At 51.0% G+C, this 20,360-nt stretch overlaps 1 protein-coding gene across 3 annotated transcripts; it reads left to right on the plus strand.

Moving 5' to 3' along the window:
* Positions 1-228: 228 nt before the first annotated feature.
* On the plus strand, positions 229-19,823 carry cenpq (centromere protein Q). Of its 3 annotated transcripts, none has more exons than XM_029743200.1 (8): positions 229-339; positions 666-787; positions 1,067-1,236; positions 2,036-2,104; positions 13,827-13,956; positions 14,200-14,319; positions 16,452-16,523; positions 18,496-19,823. In XM_029743200.1, exons 2-8 carry the CDS (start codon positions 671-673, stop codon positions 18,661-18,663), a joined length of 846 nt encoding a protein of 281 aa, XP_029599060.1. In that variant the 5' UTR covers positions 229-339; positions 666-670; the 3' UTR covers positions 18,664-19,823. The 3 variants fall into 3 exon arrangements, with proteins under 3 accessions (XP_029599060.1, XP_029599061.1, XP_029599059.1); XM_029743201.1 differs by lacking the exon at positions 229-339 and adding an exon at positions 372-431; XM_029743199.1 differs by lacking the exon at positions 229-339 and adding an exon at positions 420-475.
* The last annotated feature ends 537 nt before the right edge of the window (positions 19,824-20,360 follow it).

The raw sequence follows: 20,360 nt of genomic DNA on the forward strand, positions 1-20,360 counted from the left end.
AGCGCATTGACCTTTCCATCATGGCCACTAGAGGTCTCTACCATCCTCTATGAGGAGAGCGCATTGACCTTTCCATCATGGCCACTAGAGGTCTCTACCATCCTCTATGAGGAGAGCGCATTGACCTTTCCATCATGGCCGCTAGAGGTCTCTATCATCCTCTATGAGGAGAGCGCATTGACCTTCCCATCATGGCCAATAGAGGTCTCTACCATCCTCTATGAGGAGATGCATTGACCTTTCCATCATGGCCGCCTGGAGTGGCCTGCTTGCCGCTCACAACGCATGCGCAATGAGTACAAAAACAAACGTTTTTGAAAGAAATATACCGCCAAACTGGTAAGTGAAAGTTACAGACGTTTGTTTTGAAAGTGTTTTAGTTATTGTTATTCTCCCGACATTGGCTCTAACGGCAACGAGACATTTCACCTGTAAACTGTTCTACTAAATCGCCTTGTGTATAAAATGTTAAAAGGTCCTTAGCTAGCTTTAACGTTAGCTGTTGTTGTTGACTAAACAAACTACATCCGTGTTTCGTCTTGGCAGTGCTCATGTTTGCTCGCTTTCAGATTGTATATTATATCATTATCTATTTAGCGGCTATGTTTTTCCCCCGTATATGCCTTGATTAGTTGTCTAATCTGACGCGGTATTTTATTTCCTAGTTAAAATGATGAAGCCTGTCCGGGGATCTCACCGCGTCCCGTCCAGGGCACCTGAAGGCAAGAAAACAGGCGACAAGACAAATCAACCCGCTATAAACACACGTCAACGGAGAGTATCTCAGGTGAGAAAGTTCGGGAAGAATTTAAACCTCTTGAGAGGAAACTGTAGCTCAAATATAGTCCCACTGTAGCTCAGTTGGTAGAGCATGGTGTTTTTGCAACGCCAGGGTTGTTGGTTCGATTCCCACAGGGGGACCAGTATTTAAAATCGAATTAAAATGTATGCACTCTACTGTAAGTCGCTCTGGATAAGAGCGTCTGCTAAATGACTAAAATGTAAAATGGTTCTCCTTTGCTTTCATCGCATCATTCTCACACACGTACCCTCCATCCCTCTTCAGGAGGAGCCCCAGCCAGGAACCAGCAGCCAGGTCCCTCTGCCAAAACCACAGAAGAAGAAGAAAGGCGGCACAGTTGCAGGTCCCAGGAAGCTGAAAGGTCAGGAGAAGTGGAAACCGCTGACCAGGTCCTCCATTACGGCTCTAGACAACATACTGGGCCTGTCTATACTGTGAGTAGCATCCTCCATTATGGTTCTGACTGGGCCAGACATCCTCCATTATGGTTCTGGACTGGGCCCGTCTATACTGTAACATCCTCCATTATGGTTCTGACTGGGCCTGTCTATACTGTAACATCCTCCATTATGGTTCTGGACTGGGCCCGTCTATACTGTAACATCCTCCATTATGGTTCTGACTGGGCCTGTCTATACTGTAGCATCCTCCATTATGGTTCTGACTGGGCCCGTCTATACTGTAACATCCTCCATTATGGTTCTGACTGGGCCCGTCTATACTGTAACATCCTCCATTATGGTTCTGACTGGGCCCGTCTATACTGTAATATCCTCCATTATGGTTCTGACTGGGCCCGTCTATACTGTACTGTAGTACCAGGAAGTACCAGTACCCAGGAAGTCGACTGTGAATCTCAGCCACTGTTCATCTGTCTAGGAACACAGAGGAGCTGTAACATGGCCACTGGCCCATCGGTGAACTGAAGGTTAAAATGGCCCTGGTTTTAAGATTTCACCAGGTTGTTGTTGTTTACTAACTGATTCATTAGTTAACCCTCTCTCTCTGTCTCTCTCTGTCTCTCTCTCTCTCTCTCTCTCTCTCCTCTCTCTGTCTCTCTCTCTCTCTCTCTCTGTCTCTCTCTCTCTCTGTCTCTCTCTCTCTCTGTCTCTCTCTCTCTCTGTCTCTCTCTCTCTCTGTCTCTCTCTCTCTCTGTCTCTGTCTCTCTCTGTCTGTCTCTCTCCCTCTCTCTCTCTCTCTCTCTCTCTCTCTCTCTTTCTGTCTCTCCCTCAGGTCTGTTCTGGCCGGAAGACGGACCAAGAAAGATGAATCCCAGAAACATCTGAACGTTGTGAAAAACAGGTGAGATAACAGAACTCAGTGGGTCCACTGTCCCCAGTGCTACACTATGATCAGCATAGAACTCAGTGGGTCCACTGTCCCCAGTGCTACACTATGATCAGCATAGAACTCAGTGGGTCCACTGTCCCCAGTGCTACACTATGATCAGCATAGAACTCAGTGGGTCCACTGTCCCCAGTGCTACACTATGATCAGCATAGAACTCAGTGGGTCCACTGTCCCCAGTGCTACACTATGATCAGCATAGAACTCAGTGGGTCCACTGTCCCCAGTGCTACACTATGATCAGCATCGCCCTGTACTGAGGGATATAGATGCACTTATGTCACCCCAAAATACTGGATTACTCTTTATTTTCATATACAGAACCAGTCAAATGTTTGGACACACCACCTTCCAGAGTTTTTATTTTATTTTTACTATTTTCTACATTGTAGAATAATAGTGAAGACATCAAAACTATGAAATAACACATATGGAATCATGTAGTAACCAAAAAGTATTAAACAAATCAAAATATTTTATATTTGAGATTCTTCAAAGTAGCCACCCTTTGCCTTGATGACAGCTTTGAACACTCTTGGCATTCTCTCAACCAGCTTCACCTGGAATGCTTTTCCAACAGTCTTGAAGGAGTTCCCACATATGCTGAGCAGTTGTTGGCTGCTTTTCCTTCACTCTGCAGTCCAACTCATCTCAAACCATCTCAATTGGGTTGAGGTCGGGTGATTGTGGAGGCCAGGTCATCTGATACAGCACCCCATCACTCTCCTTCTTGGTCAAATAGCCCTTACACAGCCTGGAGGTGTGTTGGGTCATTGTCCTGTTGTAAAACAAATGATAGTCCCACTAAGCGCAAACCAGATGGGATGGCGTATCGCTGCAGAATGCTGTGGTAGCCATGCTGGTTAAGTGTTCCTTGAATTCTAAAAAAATCACAGACAGTGTCACCAGCAAAGCACCATCACACCACCTCCTCCATGCTTCACGGTGGGAAACACACATGTGGAGATCATCTGTTCACCTACTCTGCGTCTCACAAAGACACGGAGGTTGGAACCAAAAATCTCTAATTTGGACTCATCAGACCAAAGGACAGATTTCCACCGGTCTAATGTCCATTTCTCATGTTTATTGGCCCAAGCAAGTCTCTTCTTCTTATTGGTGTCCTTTAGTAGTGGTTTCTTTGCAGCAACACAGTCTTCTCTGAACAAATCAAATGTTATTTGTCACATGCTCCGAATACAACAGGTGTAGTAGACCTTACAGTGAAATGCTGAATACAACAGGTGCAGTAGACCTCACAGTGAAATGCTGAATACAACAGGTGTAGTAGACCTCACAGTGAAATGCTGAATACAACAGGTGTAGTAGACCTCACAGTGAAATGCTGAATACAACAGGTGTAGTAGACCTCACAGTGAAATGCTGAATACAACAGGTGTAGTAGACCTCACAGTGAAATGCTGAATACAACAGGTGTAGTAGACCTCACAGTGAAATGCTGAATACAACAGGTGTAGTAGACCTCACAGTGAAATGCTGAATACAACAGGTGTAGTAGACCTTACAGTGAAATGCTGAATACAACAGGTGTAGTAGACCTTACAGTGAAATGCTGAATACAACAGGTGTAGTAGACCTTACAGTGAAATGCTGAATACAACAGGTGTAGTAGACCTCACAGTGAAATGCTGAATACAACAGGTGTAGTAGACCTTACAGTGAAATGCTGAATACAACAGGTGTAGTAGACCTCACAGTGAAATGCTGAATACAACAGGTGTAGTAGACCTCACAGTGAAATGCTGAATACAACAGGTGTAGTAGACCTTACAGTGAAATGCTGAATACAACAGGTGTAGTAGACCTCACAGTGAAATGCTGAATACAACAGGTGTAGTAGACCTTACAGTGAAATGCTGAATACAACAGGTGTAGTAGACCTCACAGTGAAATGCTGAATACAACAGGTGTAGTAGACCTCACATTGAAATGCTGAATACAACAGGTGTAGTAGACCTCACAGTGAAATGCTGAATACAACAGGTGTAGTAGACCTCACAGTGAAATGCTGAATACAACAGGTGTAGTAGACCTTACAGTGAAATGCTGAATACAACAGGTGTAGTAGACCTTACAGTGAAATGCTGAATACAACAGGTGTAGGTAGACCTCACAGTGAAATGCTGAATACAACAGGTGTAGTAGACCTCACAGTGAAATGCTGAATACAACAGGTGTAGTAGACCTCACAGTGAAATGCTGAACACAACAGGTGTAGTAGACCTCACAGTGAAATGCTGAATACAACAGGTGTAGTAGACCTCACAGTGAAATGCTGAATACAACAGGTGTAGTAGACCTTACAGTGAAATGCTGAATACAACAGGTGTAGTAGACCTTACAGTGAAAAGCTTACTTACAAGCCCTTAACCAACAGTGCAGTTCAAGAAATAGTTAAGAAAATATTTACTAAATAAAAAAAGTAACACAAGAAAATGACAACAATAACGAGGCGATATACAGGGGGTACTGGTACAGGCTGGTCGGTGTGGGGGGGGTACTGGCTAGGGCTGGTTGGTGTGGGGGGGGTACAGGCTGGTCGGTGTGCGGGGGTACAGGCTGGTCGGTGTGCGGGGGTACAGGCTAGGGCTGGGCGATATGGACCAGAATTCATATCCCGATATATTTAGGCTGAATATCGATATAAGATATATATCCCGATTTTATTTATTATTTTATTTTATTTTTTTTTCCCGCAAAGTGAGAGCAAATGTTCAGTCAAAGTCAAAGCCAGATATGACATGTCTCAAGTAGTTTTATTGAAACCGGCTATTTCAGTGAACAGTTGAAAAATCTAATGAATAAATAATAAACAGGGCTCTTCACCTGGTTCAGATTAAATGCTCAGCTGTTCAAATAACAACATGTAAACATAAACTCTGTATAACAACAGGAGAACCTTTTTTGAAATCAAAGCTCCATAAGGTGCACATTTAAATAAATACAAATATCTTAAACTAAAATAGCCTATAAAATAGGCCTATTTTTGTTTATCTTTTTCTGAAATAAATATTATATATATTTATGAGAAAAGTCAATTTTTTTTTTAATTTGACAACTTTAAATGGCTTAAAATCAAATTACAGATTTCTTGTCCTTTCTAACAAATCCACAGATGTAAATAACGAACATTACAAAATAATAAAATATGACAAACCCTCGTAAGGGCAGCAATTATATATAAATAAAGAACAAAATAAAGTGCTCAGTTTGAGAAAATGTTTTTTTAAACATCAGCCTGAGACCATTTGCTTTTTGTTAAGAAATTATCTGAACAGCCTCAACCAGTTGCACAAGAAACAGACCATCAACTCAATAAACATTCCCCCCTCTTTTTTTACTTTGATAAACAGTAATGCTGTCTTGAGGTAGACATTAGGCACCACACTGCGGGAAAATGAAGTTTGCAGTGAGCTTTGTTTCGGGGCTGGAGCTTTTTCGGGTTGTCGACGGCTTGCGGCTGGGGCTTCTGCAGCGCGCAGTTTCACACACTCTTCGTATTGCAGTTTGTGCCACTGTTTTAGGTGGTGAAAAAGATTTGTAGTGCTTCCACCCCTGGCTGGAACTTTTTTATGGCACTGCCTACATATAACGTGATTTTGTTGCTCATCTGATACTTTGAATCCGAACCATCTCCAAATGACTGAGCCAATGCTTTTTCTTTTACTAACCAATTCGTCGTCAAAACGCTCCGCAGACGCTGTTGCTTCCTCCATGTTTGTTGAAGTGTCTGTTCCTGCCCCTCCGCCCTCTGTGCATGAAAGAGGAGGCGCGGGGAGCAGCGCAGAGAGCTCCGGGTCTGCAGCTTGCTTGGAGCAAGGATCAAAGCGCACATTTGAACTATATCGATATATGCGAAATGGTCTAATTTCATATCACATTTAAAATATATATCGATATATTTTTTATATCGATATATCGCCCAGCCCTAGTACAGGCTGGTCAGTGTGCGGGGGTGCAGGCTGGTCGGTGCGCGGGGGTGCAGGCTGGTCGGTGCGGGGGGGGTGCAGGCTGGTCGGTGCGGGGGGGTGCAGGCTGGTCGGTGCGGGGGGGGTGCAGGCTGGTCGGTGCGCGGGGGTGCAGGCTGGTCGGTGCGGGGGGGTGCAGGCTGGTCGGTGCGCGGGGGTGCAGGCTGGTCGGTGCGGGGGGGTGCAGGCTGGTCGGTGCGGGGGGGTGCAGGCTGGTCGGTGCGGGGGTGCAGGCTGGTAGTTAAATACATCTAGTTAAATAAAGGTTCAATAATATACTCTACCGTTCAACAGTTTGGGGTCACTTAAAAATATCCTTGTTTTTGAAAGAACATTTTTGTTCCATTAAAATAACTTAATTGATCAGAAATACAGTGTAGACATTTGTTAATGTTGTAAATGACTATTGTAGCTGGAAACGGCAGATTTTTTTTTTTTTTTTTTTTTAATGGAATATCTACATAGGCGTACAGAGGCCCATTATCAGCAACCATCACTCCTGTGTTCCAATGGCACGTTGTGTTAGCTAATCCACGTTTATCATTTTAAAAGGCTAATTGATCATTAGAAAACCCTTTTGCAATTGTTAGCACAGCTGAAAACTGTTGTGCTGATTTTAAAGGAGCAATAAAACTGGCCTTCTTTAGACTAGTTGAGTATCTGGAGCATCAGCATTTGTGGGTTTGATTACAGGCTCAAAATGTCCAGAAACAAAGAACTTTCTTCTGAAACTCGTCAGTCTATTCTTATTCCATGTGAGAAATTGCCAAGAAACTGAAGATCTCGTACAACGCTGTGTACTACTCCCTTCACAGAACAGCGCAAACTGGCTCTAACCAGAATAGAAAGAGGAGTGGGAGGCCCCGGTGCACAACTGAGCAAGAGGACAAGTACATTAGAGTGTCTAGTTTGAGAAACAGACGCCTCACAAGTCCTCAACTGGCAGCTTCATTAAATAGTACCCACAAAACACCAGTCTCAACGTCGACAGTGAAGAGGCGACTCCGGGATGCTGGCCTTCTAGGCAGAGTTGCAAAGAAAAAGCCATTTCTCAGACTGGCCAATAAAAAGAAAAGATTAAGACGGGCAGAAGAACAGACCCTGGACAGAGGAAAGCAAAAACAATTTCTTAGAAATTTTTGCAAATTTATAAAAAATATCAAACTGAAATATTACATTTACATAAGTTTTCAGACCCTTTACTCATTCATTTTTGTTGAAGCACCTTTGGCAGCGATTACAGCATCGAGTCTTCCTGGGTATGACGCTACAAGCTTGGCACACCTGTATTTGGGGAGTTTCTCCCATTCTTCTCTGCAGATCCTCTCAAGCTCTGTCAGGTTGGATGGGGAGCGTCGCTGCACAGCTATTTTCAGGTCTCTCCAGAGATGTTCGATTGGGTTCAAGTCCGGGTTCTGGCTGGGCCACTCAAGGACATTCAGACTTTTTTGGTACCCTTCCTCAGATCTGTGCCTCGACACAATCCTGTCTCTGATCTCTACAGACAATTCCTTCGACCTCATGGCTTGGTTTTTGCTCTGACGTGCACTGTCAACTGTGGGACCTTATATAGACAGGTGTTTGCCTTTCCAAATCATGTTCAATCAATTGAATTGACCACAGGTGGACTCCAATCAAGTTGTAGAAACATCTCAAGGATGATCAATGGAAACAGGATGCACCTGAGCTCAATTTCAAGTCTCATAGCAAAGGGTCTGAATACTTATGTAAATATGTTATTATTAAACAATTTTTTTTGCTTTGTCATTATGGGATATTGTGTTTAGATTTAAGGCTGTAACGGTCTTCCCTGTGGCTCAGTTGGTAGAGCATGGTGTGTGTGCAACGCCAGGGTTGTGGGTTCGATTCCCACGGGGGGCCAGTACAAAAAAATAAATGAATGAAATGTATTCATTCACTACTCTAAGTCGCTCTGGATAAGAGCGTCTATTAAATGACTAAAATTTAACAAAATGTGGAAAAGGGGTCTGAATACTTTCTGAATGCTCTGTGTATGTATATATGTTGAGCGACTTGAGCCTCCTGTAAGACATCTATCTTAGCTAACACGGCTATCTGCCGCCCCTGGTACTGTCTTTCTTAGCTAACACGTTGACTGTATTCTGGTTCCTACTCTCTAACCGCTAGGCTACGCTGCCGCCCCTACTCTCTAACCGCTAGGCTACGCTGCCGCCCCTACTCTCTAACCGCTAGGCTACGCTGCCGCCCCTACGCTCTAACCGCTAGGCTACGCTGCCGCCCCTACTCTCTAACCACTAGGCTACGCTGCCGCCCCTACTCTCTAACCGCTAGGCTACGCTGCCGCCCCTACTCTCTAACCGCTAGGCTACGCTGCCGCCCCTACGCTCTAACCGCTAGGCTACGCTGCCGCCCCTACGCTCTAACCGCTAGGCTACGCTGCCGCCCCTACTCTCTAACCACTAGGCTACGCTGCCTCCCCTACTCTCTAACCGCTAGGCTACGCTGCCCCCCCTACTCTCTAACCGCTAGGCTACGCTGCCCCCCCTACTCTCTAACCGCTAGGCTACGCTGCCCCCCCTACTCTCTAACCACTAGGCTACGCTGCCCCCCCTACGCTCTAACCACTAGGCTACGCTGCCCCCCCCTACGCTCTAACCACTAGGCTACGCTGCCCCCCCTACTCTCTAACCACTAGGCTACGCTGCCTCCCCTACTCTCTAACCGCTAGGCTACGCTGCCCCCCCTACTCTCTAACCGCTAGGCTACGCTGCCCCCCCTACTCTCTAACCACTAGGCTACGCTGCCCCCCCTACGCTCTAACCACTAGGCTACGCTGCCGCCCCTACTCTCTAACCGCTAGGCTACGCTGCCGCCCCTACTCTCTAACCGCTAGGCTACGCTGCCGCCCCTACTCTCTAACCGCTAGGCTACGCTCTAACCGCTAGGCTACGCTGCCGCCCCTACGCTCTAACCGCTAGGCTACGCTCTAACCGCTAGATACGCTCTAACCGCTAGGCTACGCTGCAGCCCCTATGCTCTAACCACTAGGCTACGCTCTAACCGCTAGCTACGCTCTAACCGCTAGGCTACGCTGCCGCCCCTACGCTCTAACCACTAGGCTACGCTCTAACCGCTAGGCTACGCTGCCGCCCCTACTCTCTAACCGCTAGGCTACGCTGCCCCCCCTACGCTCTAACCGCTAGGCTACGCTGCCGCCCCTACTCTCTAACCGCTAGGCTACGCTGCCGTCCCTACTCTCTAACCACTAGGCTACGCTGCCGCCCCTACGCTCTAACCGCTAGGCTACGCTGCCGCCCCTACGCTCTAACCGCTAGGCTACGCTGCCCCCCCTACTCTCTAACCACTAGGCAACGCTGCCCCCCCTACTCTCTAACCGCTAGGCTACGCTGCCCCCCCTACTCTCTAACCGCTAGGCTACGCTGCCGCCCCTACTCTCTAACCGCTAGGCTACGCTGCCGCCCCTACTCTCTAACCGCTAGGCTACGCTGCCCCCCCTACTCTCTAACCGCTAGGCTACGCTGCCCCCCCTACGCTCTAACCGCTAGGCTACGCTGCCCCCCCTACTCTCTAAACCGCTAGGCTACGCTGCCGCCCCTACTCTCTAACCGCTAGGCTACGCTGCCGCCCCTACTCTCTAACCGCTAGGCTAACGCTGCCGCCCCTACTCTCTAACCGCTAGGCTACGCTGCCGCCCCTACTCTCTAACCGCTAGGCTACGCTGCCCCCCCTACTCTCTAACCGCTAGGCTACGCTGCCGCCCCTACTCTCTAACCGCTAGGCTACGCTGCCTCCCCTACTCTCTAACCACTAGGCTACGCTGCCGCCCCTACTCTCTAACCACTAGGCTACGCTGCCCCCCCTACTCTCTAACCACTAGGCTACGCTGCCCCCCCTACTCTCTAACCGCTAGGCTACGCTGCCCCCCCTACTCTCTAACCGCTAGGCTACGCTGCCCCCCCTACTCTCTAACCGCTAGGCTAAGCTCTAACCACTAGGCTACGCTGCCCCCCCTACTCTCTAACCGCTAGGCTAACGCTGCCCCCCCTACTCTCTAACCGCTAGGCTACGCTGCCCCCCCTACTCTCTAACCGCTAGGCTACGCTGCCCCCCCCTACTCTCTAACCGCTAGGCTACGCTGCCCCCCCTACTCTCTAACCACTAGGCTACGCTGCCCCCCCTACTCTCTAACCGCTAGGCTACGCTGCCCCCCCTACTCTCTAACCGCTAGGCTAAGCTCTAACCACTAGGCTACGCTGCCCCCCCTACTCTCTAACCGCTAGGCTACGCTGCCCCCCCTACTCTCTAACCACTAGGCTACGCTGCCCCCCCTACTCTCTAACCACTAGGCTACGCTGCCCCCCCTACTCTCTAACCGCTAGGCTACGCTGCCCCCCCTACTCTCTAACCGCTAGGCTACGCTGCCCCCCCTACTCTCTAACCACTAGGCTACGCTGCCGCCCCTACTCTCTAACCACTAGGCTACGCTGCCTCCCCTACTCTCTAACCGCTAGGCTACGCTGCCGCCCCTACTCTCTAACCGCTAGGCTACGCTGCCGCCCCTACTCTCTAACCGCTAGGCTACGCTGCCGCCCCTACGCTCTAACCGCTAGGCTACGCTGCCGCCCCTACTCTCTAACCACTAGGCTACGCTGCCTCCCCTACTCTCTAACCGCTAGGCTACGCTGCCCCCCCTACTCTCTAACCGCTAGGCTACGCTGCCCCCCCTACTCTCTAACCGCTAGGCTACGCTGCCCCCCCTACGCTCTAACCACTAGGCTACGCTGCCCCCCCCTACGCTCTAACCACTAGGCTACGCTGCCCCCCCTACTCTCTAACCACTAGGCTACGCTGCCGCCCCTACTCTCTAACCACTAGGCTACGCTGCCTCCCCTACTCTCTAACCGCTAGGCTACGCTGCCCCCCCTACTCTCTAACCGCTAGGCTACGCTGCCTCCCCTACTCTCTAACCGCTAGGCTACGCTGCCCCCCCTACTCTCTAACCGCTAGGCTACGCTGCCCCCCCTACTCTCTAAACCGCTAGGCTACGCTGCCCCCCCTACTCTCTAACCACTAGGCTACGCTGCCCCCCCTACGCTCTAACCACTAGGCTACGCTGCCCCCCCTACGCTCTAACCACTAGGCTACGCTGCCCCCCCTACGCTCTAACCACTAGGCTACGCTGCCGCCCCTACTCTCTAACCGCTAGGCTACGCTGCCGCCCCTACTCTCTAACCGCTAGGCTACGCTCTAACCGCTAGGCTACGCTGCCGCCCCTACGCTCTAACCGCTAGGCTACGCTCTAACCGCTAGCTACGCTCTAACCGCTAGGCTACGCTGCAGCCCCTATGCTCTAACCACTAGGCTACGCTCTAACCGCTAGCTACGCTCTAACCGCTAGGCTACGCTGCCGCCCCTACGCTCTAACCACTAGGCTACGCTCTAACCGCTAGGCTACGCTGCCGCCCCTACTCTCTAACCGTTAGGCTACGCTGCCCCCCCTACGCTCTAACCGCTAGGCTACGCTGCCGCCCCTACTCTCTAACCGCTAGGCTACGCTGCCGTCCCTACTCTCTAACCACTAGGCTACGCTGCCGCCCCTACGCTCTAACCGCTAGGCTACGCTGCCGCCCCTACGCTCTAACCGCTAGGCTACGCTGCCCCCCCTACTCTCTAACCACTAGGCAACGCTGCCCCCCCTACTCTCTAACCGCTAGGCTACGCTGCCGCCCCTACTCTCTAACCGCTAGGCTACGCTGCCGCCCCTACTCTCTAACCACTAGGCTACGCTGCCCCCCCTACTCTCTAACCGCTAGGCTACGCTGCCGCCCCTACTCTCTAACCGCTAGGCTACGCTGCCGCCCCTACTCTCTAACCGCTAGGCTACGCTGCCGCCCCTACTCTCTAACCGCTAGGCTACGCTGCCGCCCCTACTCTCTAACCGCTAGGCTACGCTGCCGCCCCTACTCTCTAACCGCTAGGCTACGCTGCCGCCCCTACTCTCTAACCGCTAGGCTACGCTGCCTCCCCTACTCTCTAACCGCTAGGCTACGCTGCCGCCCCTACTCTCTAACCACTAGGCTACGCTGCCCCCCCTACTCTCTAACCACTAGGCTACGCTGCCCCCCCTACTCTCTAACCGCTAGGCTACGCTGCCCCCCCTACTCTCTAACCGCTAGGCTACGCTGCCCCCCCTACTCTCTAACCGCTAGGCTAAGCTCTAACCACTAGGCTACGCTGCCCCCCCTACTCTCTAACCGCTAGGCTACGCTGCCCCCCCTACTCTCTAACCGCTAGGCTACGCTGCCCCCCCTACTCTCTAACCGCTAGGCTAACGCTGCCCCCCCTACTCTCTAACCGCTAGGCTAAGCTCTAACCACTAGGCTACGCTGCCCCCCCTACTCTCTAACCGCTAGGCTACGCTGCCCCCCCTACTCTCTAACCGCTAGGCTACGCTGCCCCCCCTACTCTCTAACCACTAGGCTACGCTGCCCCCCCTACTCTCTAACCGCTAGGCTACGCTGCCCCCCCTACTCTCTAACCGCTAGGCTACGCTGCCCCCCCTACTCTCTAACCGCTAGGCTACGCTGCCCCCCCTACTCTCTAACCGCTAGGCTACGCTGCCGCCCCTACTCTCTAACCGCTAGGCTACGCTGCCGCCCCTACTCTCTAACCGCTAGGCTACGCTGCCCCCCCCTACTCTCTAACCGCTAGGCTACGCTGCCGCCCCTACTCTCTAACCGCTAGGCTACGCTGCCCCCCCTACTCTCTAACCGCTAGGCTACGCTGCCCCCCCTACTCTCTAACCGCTAGGCTACGCTGCCCCCCCTACTCTCTAACCGCTAGGCTACGCTGCCCCCCCTACTCTCTAACCGCTAGGCTACGCTGCCCCCCCTACTCTCTAACCGCTAGGCTACGCTGCCGCCCTACTCTCTAACCGCTAGGCTACGCTGCCGCCCCTACTCTCTAACCGCTAGGCTACGCTGCCGCCCCCTACTCTCCTAACCGCTAGGCTACGCTGCCGCCCCTACTCTCTAACCGCTAGGCTACGCTGCCGCCCCTACTCTCTAACCGCTAGGCTACGCTGCCGCCCCTACTCTCTAACCGCTAGGCTACGCTGCCGCCCCTACTCTCTAACCGCTAGGCTACGCTGCCGCCCCTACTCTCTAACCGCTAGGCTACGCTGCCCCCCCTACTCTCTAACCGCTAGGCTACGCTGCCCCCCCTACTCTCTAACCGCTAGGCTACGCTGCCCCCCCTACTCTCTAACCGCTAGGCTACGCTGCCCCCCCTACTCTCTAACCGCTAGGCTACGCTGCCGCCCCTACTCTCTAACCGCTAGGCTACGCTGCCGCCCCTACTCTCTAACCACTAGGCTACGCTGCCCCCCCTACTCTCTAACCACTAGGCTACGCTGCCCCCCCTACTCTCTAACCACTAGGCTACGCTGCCCCCCCTACTCTCTAACCGCTAGGCTAAGCTCTAACCGCTAGGCTACGCTGCCGCCCCTACTCTCTAACCGCTAGGCTACGCTGCCGCCCCTACTCTCTAACCGCTAGGCTACGCTGCCCCCCCTACTCTCTAACCGCTAGGCTACGCTGCCCCCCCTACTCTCTAACCGCTAGGCTACGCTGCCTCCCCTGGTACTGTCTTTCTTGGCTAACACGTTGGCTGTATTCTGGTTTCAGGTTCCTGTCTAAACTGGCTCAACTGTCAGTCCCAATCCAGAAACAGGAAGTGACGAGTCATTCTTCCCGTCAACACCAGGAAGAGACTAGGAAGTCAGCCGTTGGCAAGAAGATCCTCGACAAGCTGGTGGTGAGACACAGGAAGGGGTGTGTGTGGGTTTTCAATATTTGTGTGTGTGTGTGTGTGTGTGTGTGTGTGTGTTTTCAATGTGTGTGTGTGTGTGTGTGTGTGTGGTTATCTAGTCTGACGTTGCTACTGTGTGTCCAGGTGGAGCTGGGGGCTGTGGTGGGCTCTCTAGAACAGCTAGAGAAGGAGAGAGACTCTCAGTGTGTGTGTGTGTGTGTGTGTGTGTGTGTGTGTGTGTGTGTCCAGGTGGAGCTGGGGGCTGTGGTGGGCTCTCTAGAACAGCTAGAGAAGGAGAGAGACTCTCTGGAGCACCAGTGTTTTAACCTCAGACAACAACTGGAACATCAGGAAGAGAGTAACCAGCAGGTAAGACAAACCAGACCTGAATACTACTTCAAATATCTCATATCCTCCCCCCCCCCCCCCTCTGGGCCGTTCCGTATCCTTTCCCCCCCCCCCCCCCCCCTCTGGGCCGTTCCGTATCCTTCCCCCCCCCCCCTCTGGGCCGTTCCGTATCCTTCCCCCCCCCCCCCTCTGGGCCGTTCCGTATCCTTCCCCCCCCCCCCCTCTGGGCCGTTCCGTATCCTCCCCCCCCCCCCCTCTGGGCCGTTCCGTATCCTTCCCCCCCCCCCCCCCCTCTGGGCCGTTCCGTATCCTTCCCCCCCCCCTCTGGGCCGTTCCGTATCCTTCCCCCCCCCCCCTCTGGGCCGTTCCGTATCCTCCCCCCCCCCCCCCTCTGGGCCGTTCCGTATCCTTCCCCCCCCCCCCCCCCCTCTGGGCCGTTCCGTATCCTTTCCCCCCCCCTCTGGGCCGTTCCGTATCCTTCCCCCCCCCCTGGGCCGTTCCATAAAATGCCCAGCTAAACTTGTTCTGCGATAATGATAAATCAGTGATAAATGACAATAGATCCTTTGTGGGGGAAGGTTCTAGATCCTGTCCAGATCCTTTGTGGGGGAAGGTTCTAGATCCTGTCCAGATCTTTTGTGGGGGAAGGTTCTAGATCCTGTCCAGATCTTTTGTGGGGGAAGGTTCTAGATCCTGTCCAGATCCTTTCTGGGGGAAGGTTCTAGATCCTGTCCAGATCCTTTCTGGGGGAAGGTTCTAGATCCTGTCCAGATCCTTTGTGGGGGAAGGTTCTAGATCCTGTCCAGATCCTTTGTGGGGGAAGGTTCTAGATCTGTCTGACATATTGTGATGATTGTAACTCTACGTTGCTGGATAACAAACTGTTTTTTTGAAGACGTAGTTACTTCACATTAGCAGCAGGGCTCTGAACCAGGGGTCTCACTGCCTCGTAAGACAACTAGCGCTGCAGCTTATGATTTAAAAATAAGATATTTCATCTAACATGCTTCTCAGAATGCATCTCTTTGCCCTCCGTGCTTCTCAGAATGCATCTCTCTCCCCTCCGTGCTTCTCAGAATGCATTCCCCCCCCCCCCCCCAGGCCTACATTTGGTTTTGTAATAGAAGGACTAGAAATAGGAAGGAAGCCCATATTTAGGTATCTGGTCTGAGGCCTCTGGTCATTGTTGGTTCTTTTCATTGACTAGAAAGCTTCCTCTTTGATGGGGATCAAGTCCTCTGCTGCGTTCTGAATGGTACCCTATTACCTAAATACGGCAATATTTCCCCCAGGGCCCAAAGGCTCTGGTCAAAGGCTAATGCACTATATAGGGAATAGGCTCTGGTCTAATGCACTATATAGGGAATAGGCTCTGGTCTAATGCACTATATAGGGAATAGGCTCTGGTCTAATGCACTATATAGGGAATAGGCTCTGGTCTACTGCACTATATAGGGAATAGGCTCTGGTCTACTGCACTATATAGGGAATAGGCTCTGGTCTAATATGCACTATATAGGGAATAGGCTCTGGTCAAAGGCTAATGCACTATATAGGGAATAGGCTCTGGTCTACTGCACTATATAGGGAATAGACTCTGGTCTAATATGCACTATATAGGGAATAGACTCTGGTCTACTGCACTATATAGGGAATAGGCTCTGGTCTACTATGCACTATATAGGGAATAGGCTCTGGTCTACTGCACTATATAGGGAATAGGCTCTGGTCTAATATGCACTATATAGGGAATAGGCTCTGGTCTAAGGTCATTTAAGATGCAGCCTGTGTGCTTCTGTTTATGTCTCCTTCTCTCCTCTCTTCTCCCCCTCCTCTCTCCTCTCCCCCTCCTCTCTCCTCTCCCCCCTACTCTCTCCTCTCCCCCTACTCTCTCCTCTCCCCCTACTCTCTCCTCTTCCCCTACTCTCTCCTCTCCCCCTACTCTCTCCTCTCCCCCTACTCTCTCCTCTCTCCTCTCCCCCCTACTCTCTCCTCTCCCCCTACTCTCTCCTCTCTCCTCTCCCCCTACTCTCTCCTCTCCCCCTACTCTCTCCTCTCCCCCCTACTCTCTCCTCTCCCCCTACTCTCTCCTCTCTCCTCTCCCCCTACTCTCTCCTCTCCCCCTACTCTCTCCTCTCCCCATGTTGTTTCAGATCCTCCAGTTGTCAGAGCAAGGAGTCCTGCGTCTCCCCCCTGTACCTCAGCGCAAAGACAGACCCTTACAGGTCAACAAGCAAGCTATAACACACACACACACACACACACACACACACACACAGTCCTGCGTCTCCCCCCTGTACCTCAGCGCAATGACAGACCCTTACAGGTCAACAAGCAAGCTATAACACACACACACACCTACACACCTACACACACACACAGGTTTCCATGCGTTTTGGTAACCAGTTCTAGTGACAGCCTGGGGTTTTTATAGCTGTGGTTTATTGCGGCTGTGTTCTGTGAGTTCTGTAGAAGGAGGAAGTGGCCAGACATTAACGGCATTCTGCTTACTACTACATCCTGTTAACGAAGTTCTTTCAGGGAAGAAATGTGTTTTTTTTTATTTAAGAGGTCTCAAAAACACCTGGAGGTCTTTGACAGATACTCTACCTACCATTCAACAGGTTGGAGTCACTTAGAAATGTCCTTGTTTTTGAAAGAAAAACACTTTTTAAAATATTTTTTCTCCATTTTTAAAATAACAACAAATTGATCATAAATACAGTGTAGACATTTGTTAATGTTGTAAATTACTATTGTAGCTGGAAATGGCAGATTTTTTTAATGGAATATCTAGGCGTACAGAGGCCCATTATCAGCAACCATCACTCCTGTGTTCCAATGGCACGTTGTGTTAGCTAATCCACGTTTATCATTTTAAAAGGCTAATTGATCATTAGAAAACCCTTTTGCAATTATGTTAGCACAGCTGAAAACTGTTGTGCTGATTTTAAAGACGCAATAAAACTGGCCTTCTATAGACTAGTTGAGTATCTGGAGCATCAGCATTTGTGGGTTCGATTACAGACTCAAAATGGCCAGAAACAAAGAACTTTCTTCTGAAACTCGTCAGTCTATTCTTATTCCATGTGAGAAATTGCCAAGAAACTGACGATCTCGTAGAACGCTGTGTAACTACTCCCTTCACAGAACAGAGCAAACTGGCACTAACCAGAATAGAAAGAGGAGTGGGAGGCCCCGGTGCACAACTGAGCAAGAGGACAAGTACATTAGTGTCTAGTTTAGGAAACCGACACCTCACAAGTCCTCAACTGGCAGCTTCATTAAATAGTACCCGCAAAACACCAGCCTCAACGTCAACAGTGAAGAGGCGACTCCGGGATGCTGGCCTTCTAGGCAGAGTTGCAAAGAAACGGCCATATCTCAGACTGGCCAATAAAAAGAAAAGATTAAGATGGGCAAAAGAACAGACACTGGACAGAGGAACTCTGCCTAGAAGGCCAGCATCCCGGAGTCGCCTCTCCACTGTTGACGTTGAGACTGGTGTTTTGTGGGTACTATTTAATGAAGCTGACTATTTATTGTATTTTAAAAATTTTCAAAAACAAGGACTTTTCTAAGTGACCCCAAACTTGTGAACGGTAGTGTACATGTCATTAAAAAGTGACATCTTGGCCTCCTGAGTAGCGCAGCATCGCAGTGCTTGAGGCGTCTCTACAGCGACCAGGTTCGATCCCGGGTTGTGTCGCAGCCGGCCGCGACCGGGAGACCCATGAGACGGCTCACAATTTGGCCCAGCGTCGTCCGGTTTAGGGGAGAGTTTGACCAGCCCGGGATGTCCTTGTCCCATCGCGCTCTAGCGACTCCTAGTGGTGGGCCGGGCGCATGCAAGCTGACTCGTGTCGCCAGTTTGTTTCCTCCGGCTGGCTTCCGGGTTAAGCGAGCAGCGTGTCAAGAAGCAGTGCGTCTCGGCAGGGTCGTGTTTCTCGACCTTCGACCTCTCCTGAGTCCGTACGTTGCAGTGATGGGACGAGACTGTAACTACCAATTTGAAAACCACGAAATTGGGGAGGATAAAGGGGTAAAAAGTACCATTTCATACATTTTTTTTTTCTCCTGTACTGGTCCCCCGTGGGAATCGAACCCACAACCCTGGCGTTGCAAACACCATGCTCTACCACCTGAGCTACACGGGACATGCCAGGGCTGCTTCCTAACTGTCCTCTCCTTTTCTAGGAGCAGATGGTGAGTCTGTTTCGTAGCGGACACGCTGTCGCCGCGGCCCGTCGCCTAGCCAAGACCCTCCAGACATCGGGGCCGGTCCAGGATGCCCAGACCTTACTGGAACGAGCCTACAGACACGCTGACCACCTGAACACTCCACCTACAGCTGTCAGCCAATAGCAAGACTCCATCCAGCCTGGTTGGACAATAGCAGGGCTCCATCCAGCCTGGTTGGACAATAGCAGGACTCCATCCAGCCTGGTTGGACAATAGCAAGGCTCCATCCAGCCTGGTTGGACAATAGCAGGGCTCCACCTACAGCTGTCAGCCAATAGCAGGACTCCATCCAGCCTGGTTGGACAATAGCAGGACTCCATCCAGCCTGGTTGGACAATAGCAGGACTCCATCCAGCCTGGTTGGACAATAGCAGGGCTCCACCTACAGCTGTCAGCCAATAGCAGGACTCCATCCAGCCTGGTTGGACAATAGCAGGACTCCATCCAGCCTGGTTGGACAATACCAGGGCTCCACCTACAGCTGTCAGCCAATAGCAGGACTCCATCCAGCCTGGTTGGACAATAGCAAGGCTCCATCCAGCCTGGTTGGACAATAGCAGGGCTCCATCCAGCCTGGTTGGACAATAGCAGGACTCCACCTACAGCTGTCAGCCAATAGCAGGACTCCCCCTACAGCTGTCAGCCAATAGCAAGACTTCTCCATCCAGCCTGGTTGGACAATAGCAAGGCTCCGTCCAGCCTGGTTGGAAAATAGCAAGGCTCCGTCCAGCCTGGTTGGACAATAGCAAGGCTCCGTCCAGCCTGGTTGGACAATAGCAAGGCTCCGTCCAGCCTGGTTGGACAATAGCAAGACTCCTCCGTCCAGCCTGGTTGGACAATAGCAGGACTCCATCCAGCCTGGTTGGACAATGGCAGGGCTCCACCTACAGCTGTCAGCCAATAGCAGGACTCCATCCAGCCTGGTTGGACAATAGCAGGACTCCATCCAGCCTTGTTGGACAATAGCAGGACTCCGCCCAGCCTGGTTGGACAATAGCAGGGCTCCATCCAGCCTGGTTGGACAATAGCAGGGCTCCATCCAGCCTGGTTGGACAATAGCAGGACTCCATTAGCCATCTGTATTTATATGACTATATATAAGCCATTTTGTTATATGTCTCTGGCATGGGCTTTGCACTGACCACCTGACTTTAACTGCTACATAGTTAACATTGTATTCTGTATTAGTAGGAGTCCTATTTGTTCATATATCTGTATGTATTTTAATTTTCAAAGTGTTTCTTCTTTTAGCAGTAGATGATCATTAAAAACCTGGAAAAGTATGTTGTGTTTTGATGGGTTCCTATGATGCTTATAGTTCTTATAATGCCTCTAGTCCAGACAGGCTGGGTGACTGGGTTTACTTCAGCCCTAAGATAATGCCTCTAGTTGTGACAGGCTTACTCCAGCCTTAAGATAATGCCTCTAGTCCAGACAGGCTGGGTGACTGGACTTACGCCAGCCCTAAGATAATGCCTCTAGTCCAGACAGGCTGGGTGACTGGGCTTACGCCAGCCCTAAGATAATGCCTCTAGTCGTGACAGGCTGGGTGACTGGGCTTACGCCAGCCCTAAGATAATGCCTCTAGTCCAGACAGGCTGGGTGACTGGGCTTACTCCAACCCTAAGATAATGCCTCTAGTCCAGACAGGCTGGGTGACTGGGCTTACGCCAGCCCTAAGATAATGCCTCTAGTCCAGACAGGCTGGGTGACTGGGCTTACGCCAGCCCTAAGATAATGCCTCTAGTCCAGACAGGCTGGGTGACAGCCTTACTCCAGTCCTAAGATAATGCCTCTAGTCCAGACAGGGCTTACTTCAG

Source organism: Salmo trutta, unplaced genomic scaffold (genome assembly GCF_901001165.1).
Source record: "Salmo trutta unplaced genomic scaffold, fSalTru1.1, whole genome shotgun sequence".
Taxonomy (NCBI): domain Eukaryota; kingdom Metazoa; phylum Chordata; class Actinopteri; order Salmoniformes; family Salmonidae; genus Salmo; species Salmo trutta.

What these genes read in the sequence shown, in the direction of transcription:
- cenpq (XM_029743199.1), top strand. An exon ending in GTCAACGGAGAGTATCTCAG is followed by an intron (nt 788 to 1,066) that starts GTGAGAAAGTTC and finishes ATCCCTCTTCAG; the next exon opens with GAGGAGCCCCAGCCAGGAAC. An exon ending in GCAAAGACAGACCCTTACAG is followed by an intron (nt 16,524 to 18,495) that starts GTCAACAAGCAA and finishes CTCCTTTTCTAG; the next exon opens with GAGCAGATGGTGAGTCTGTT.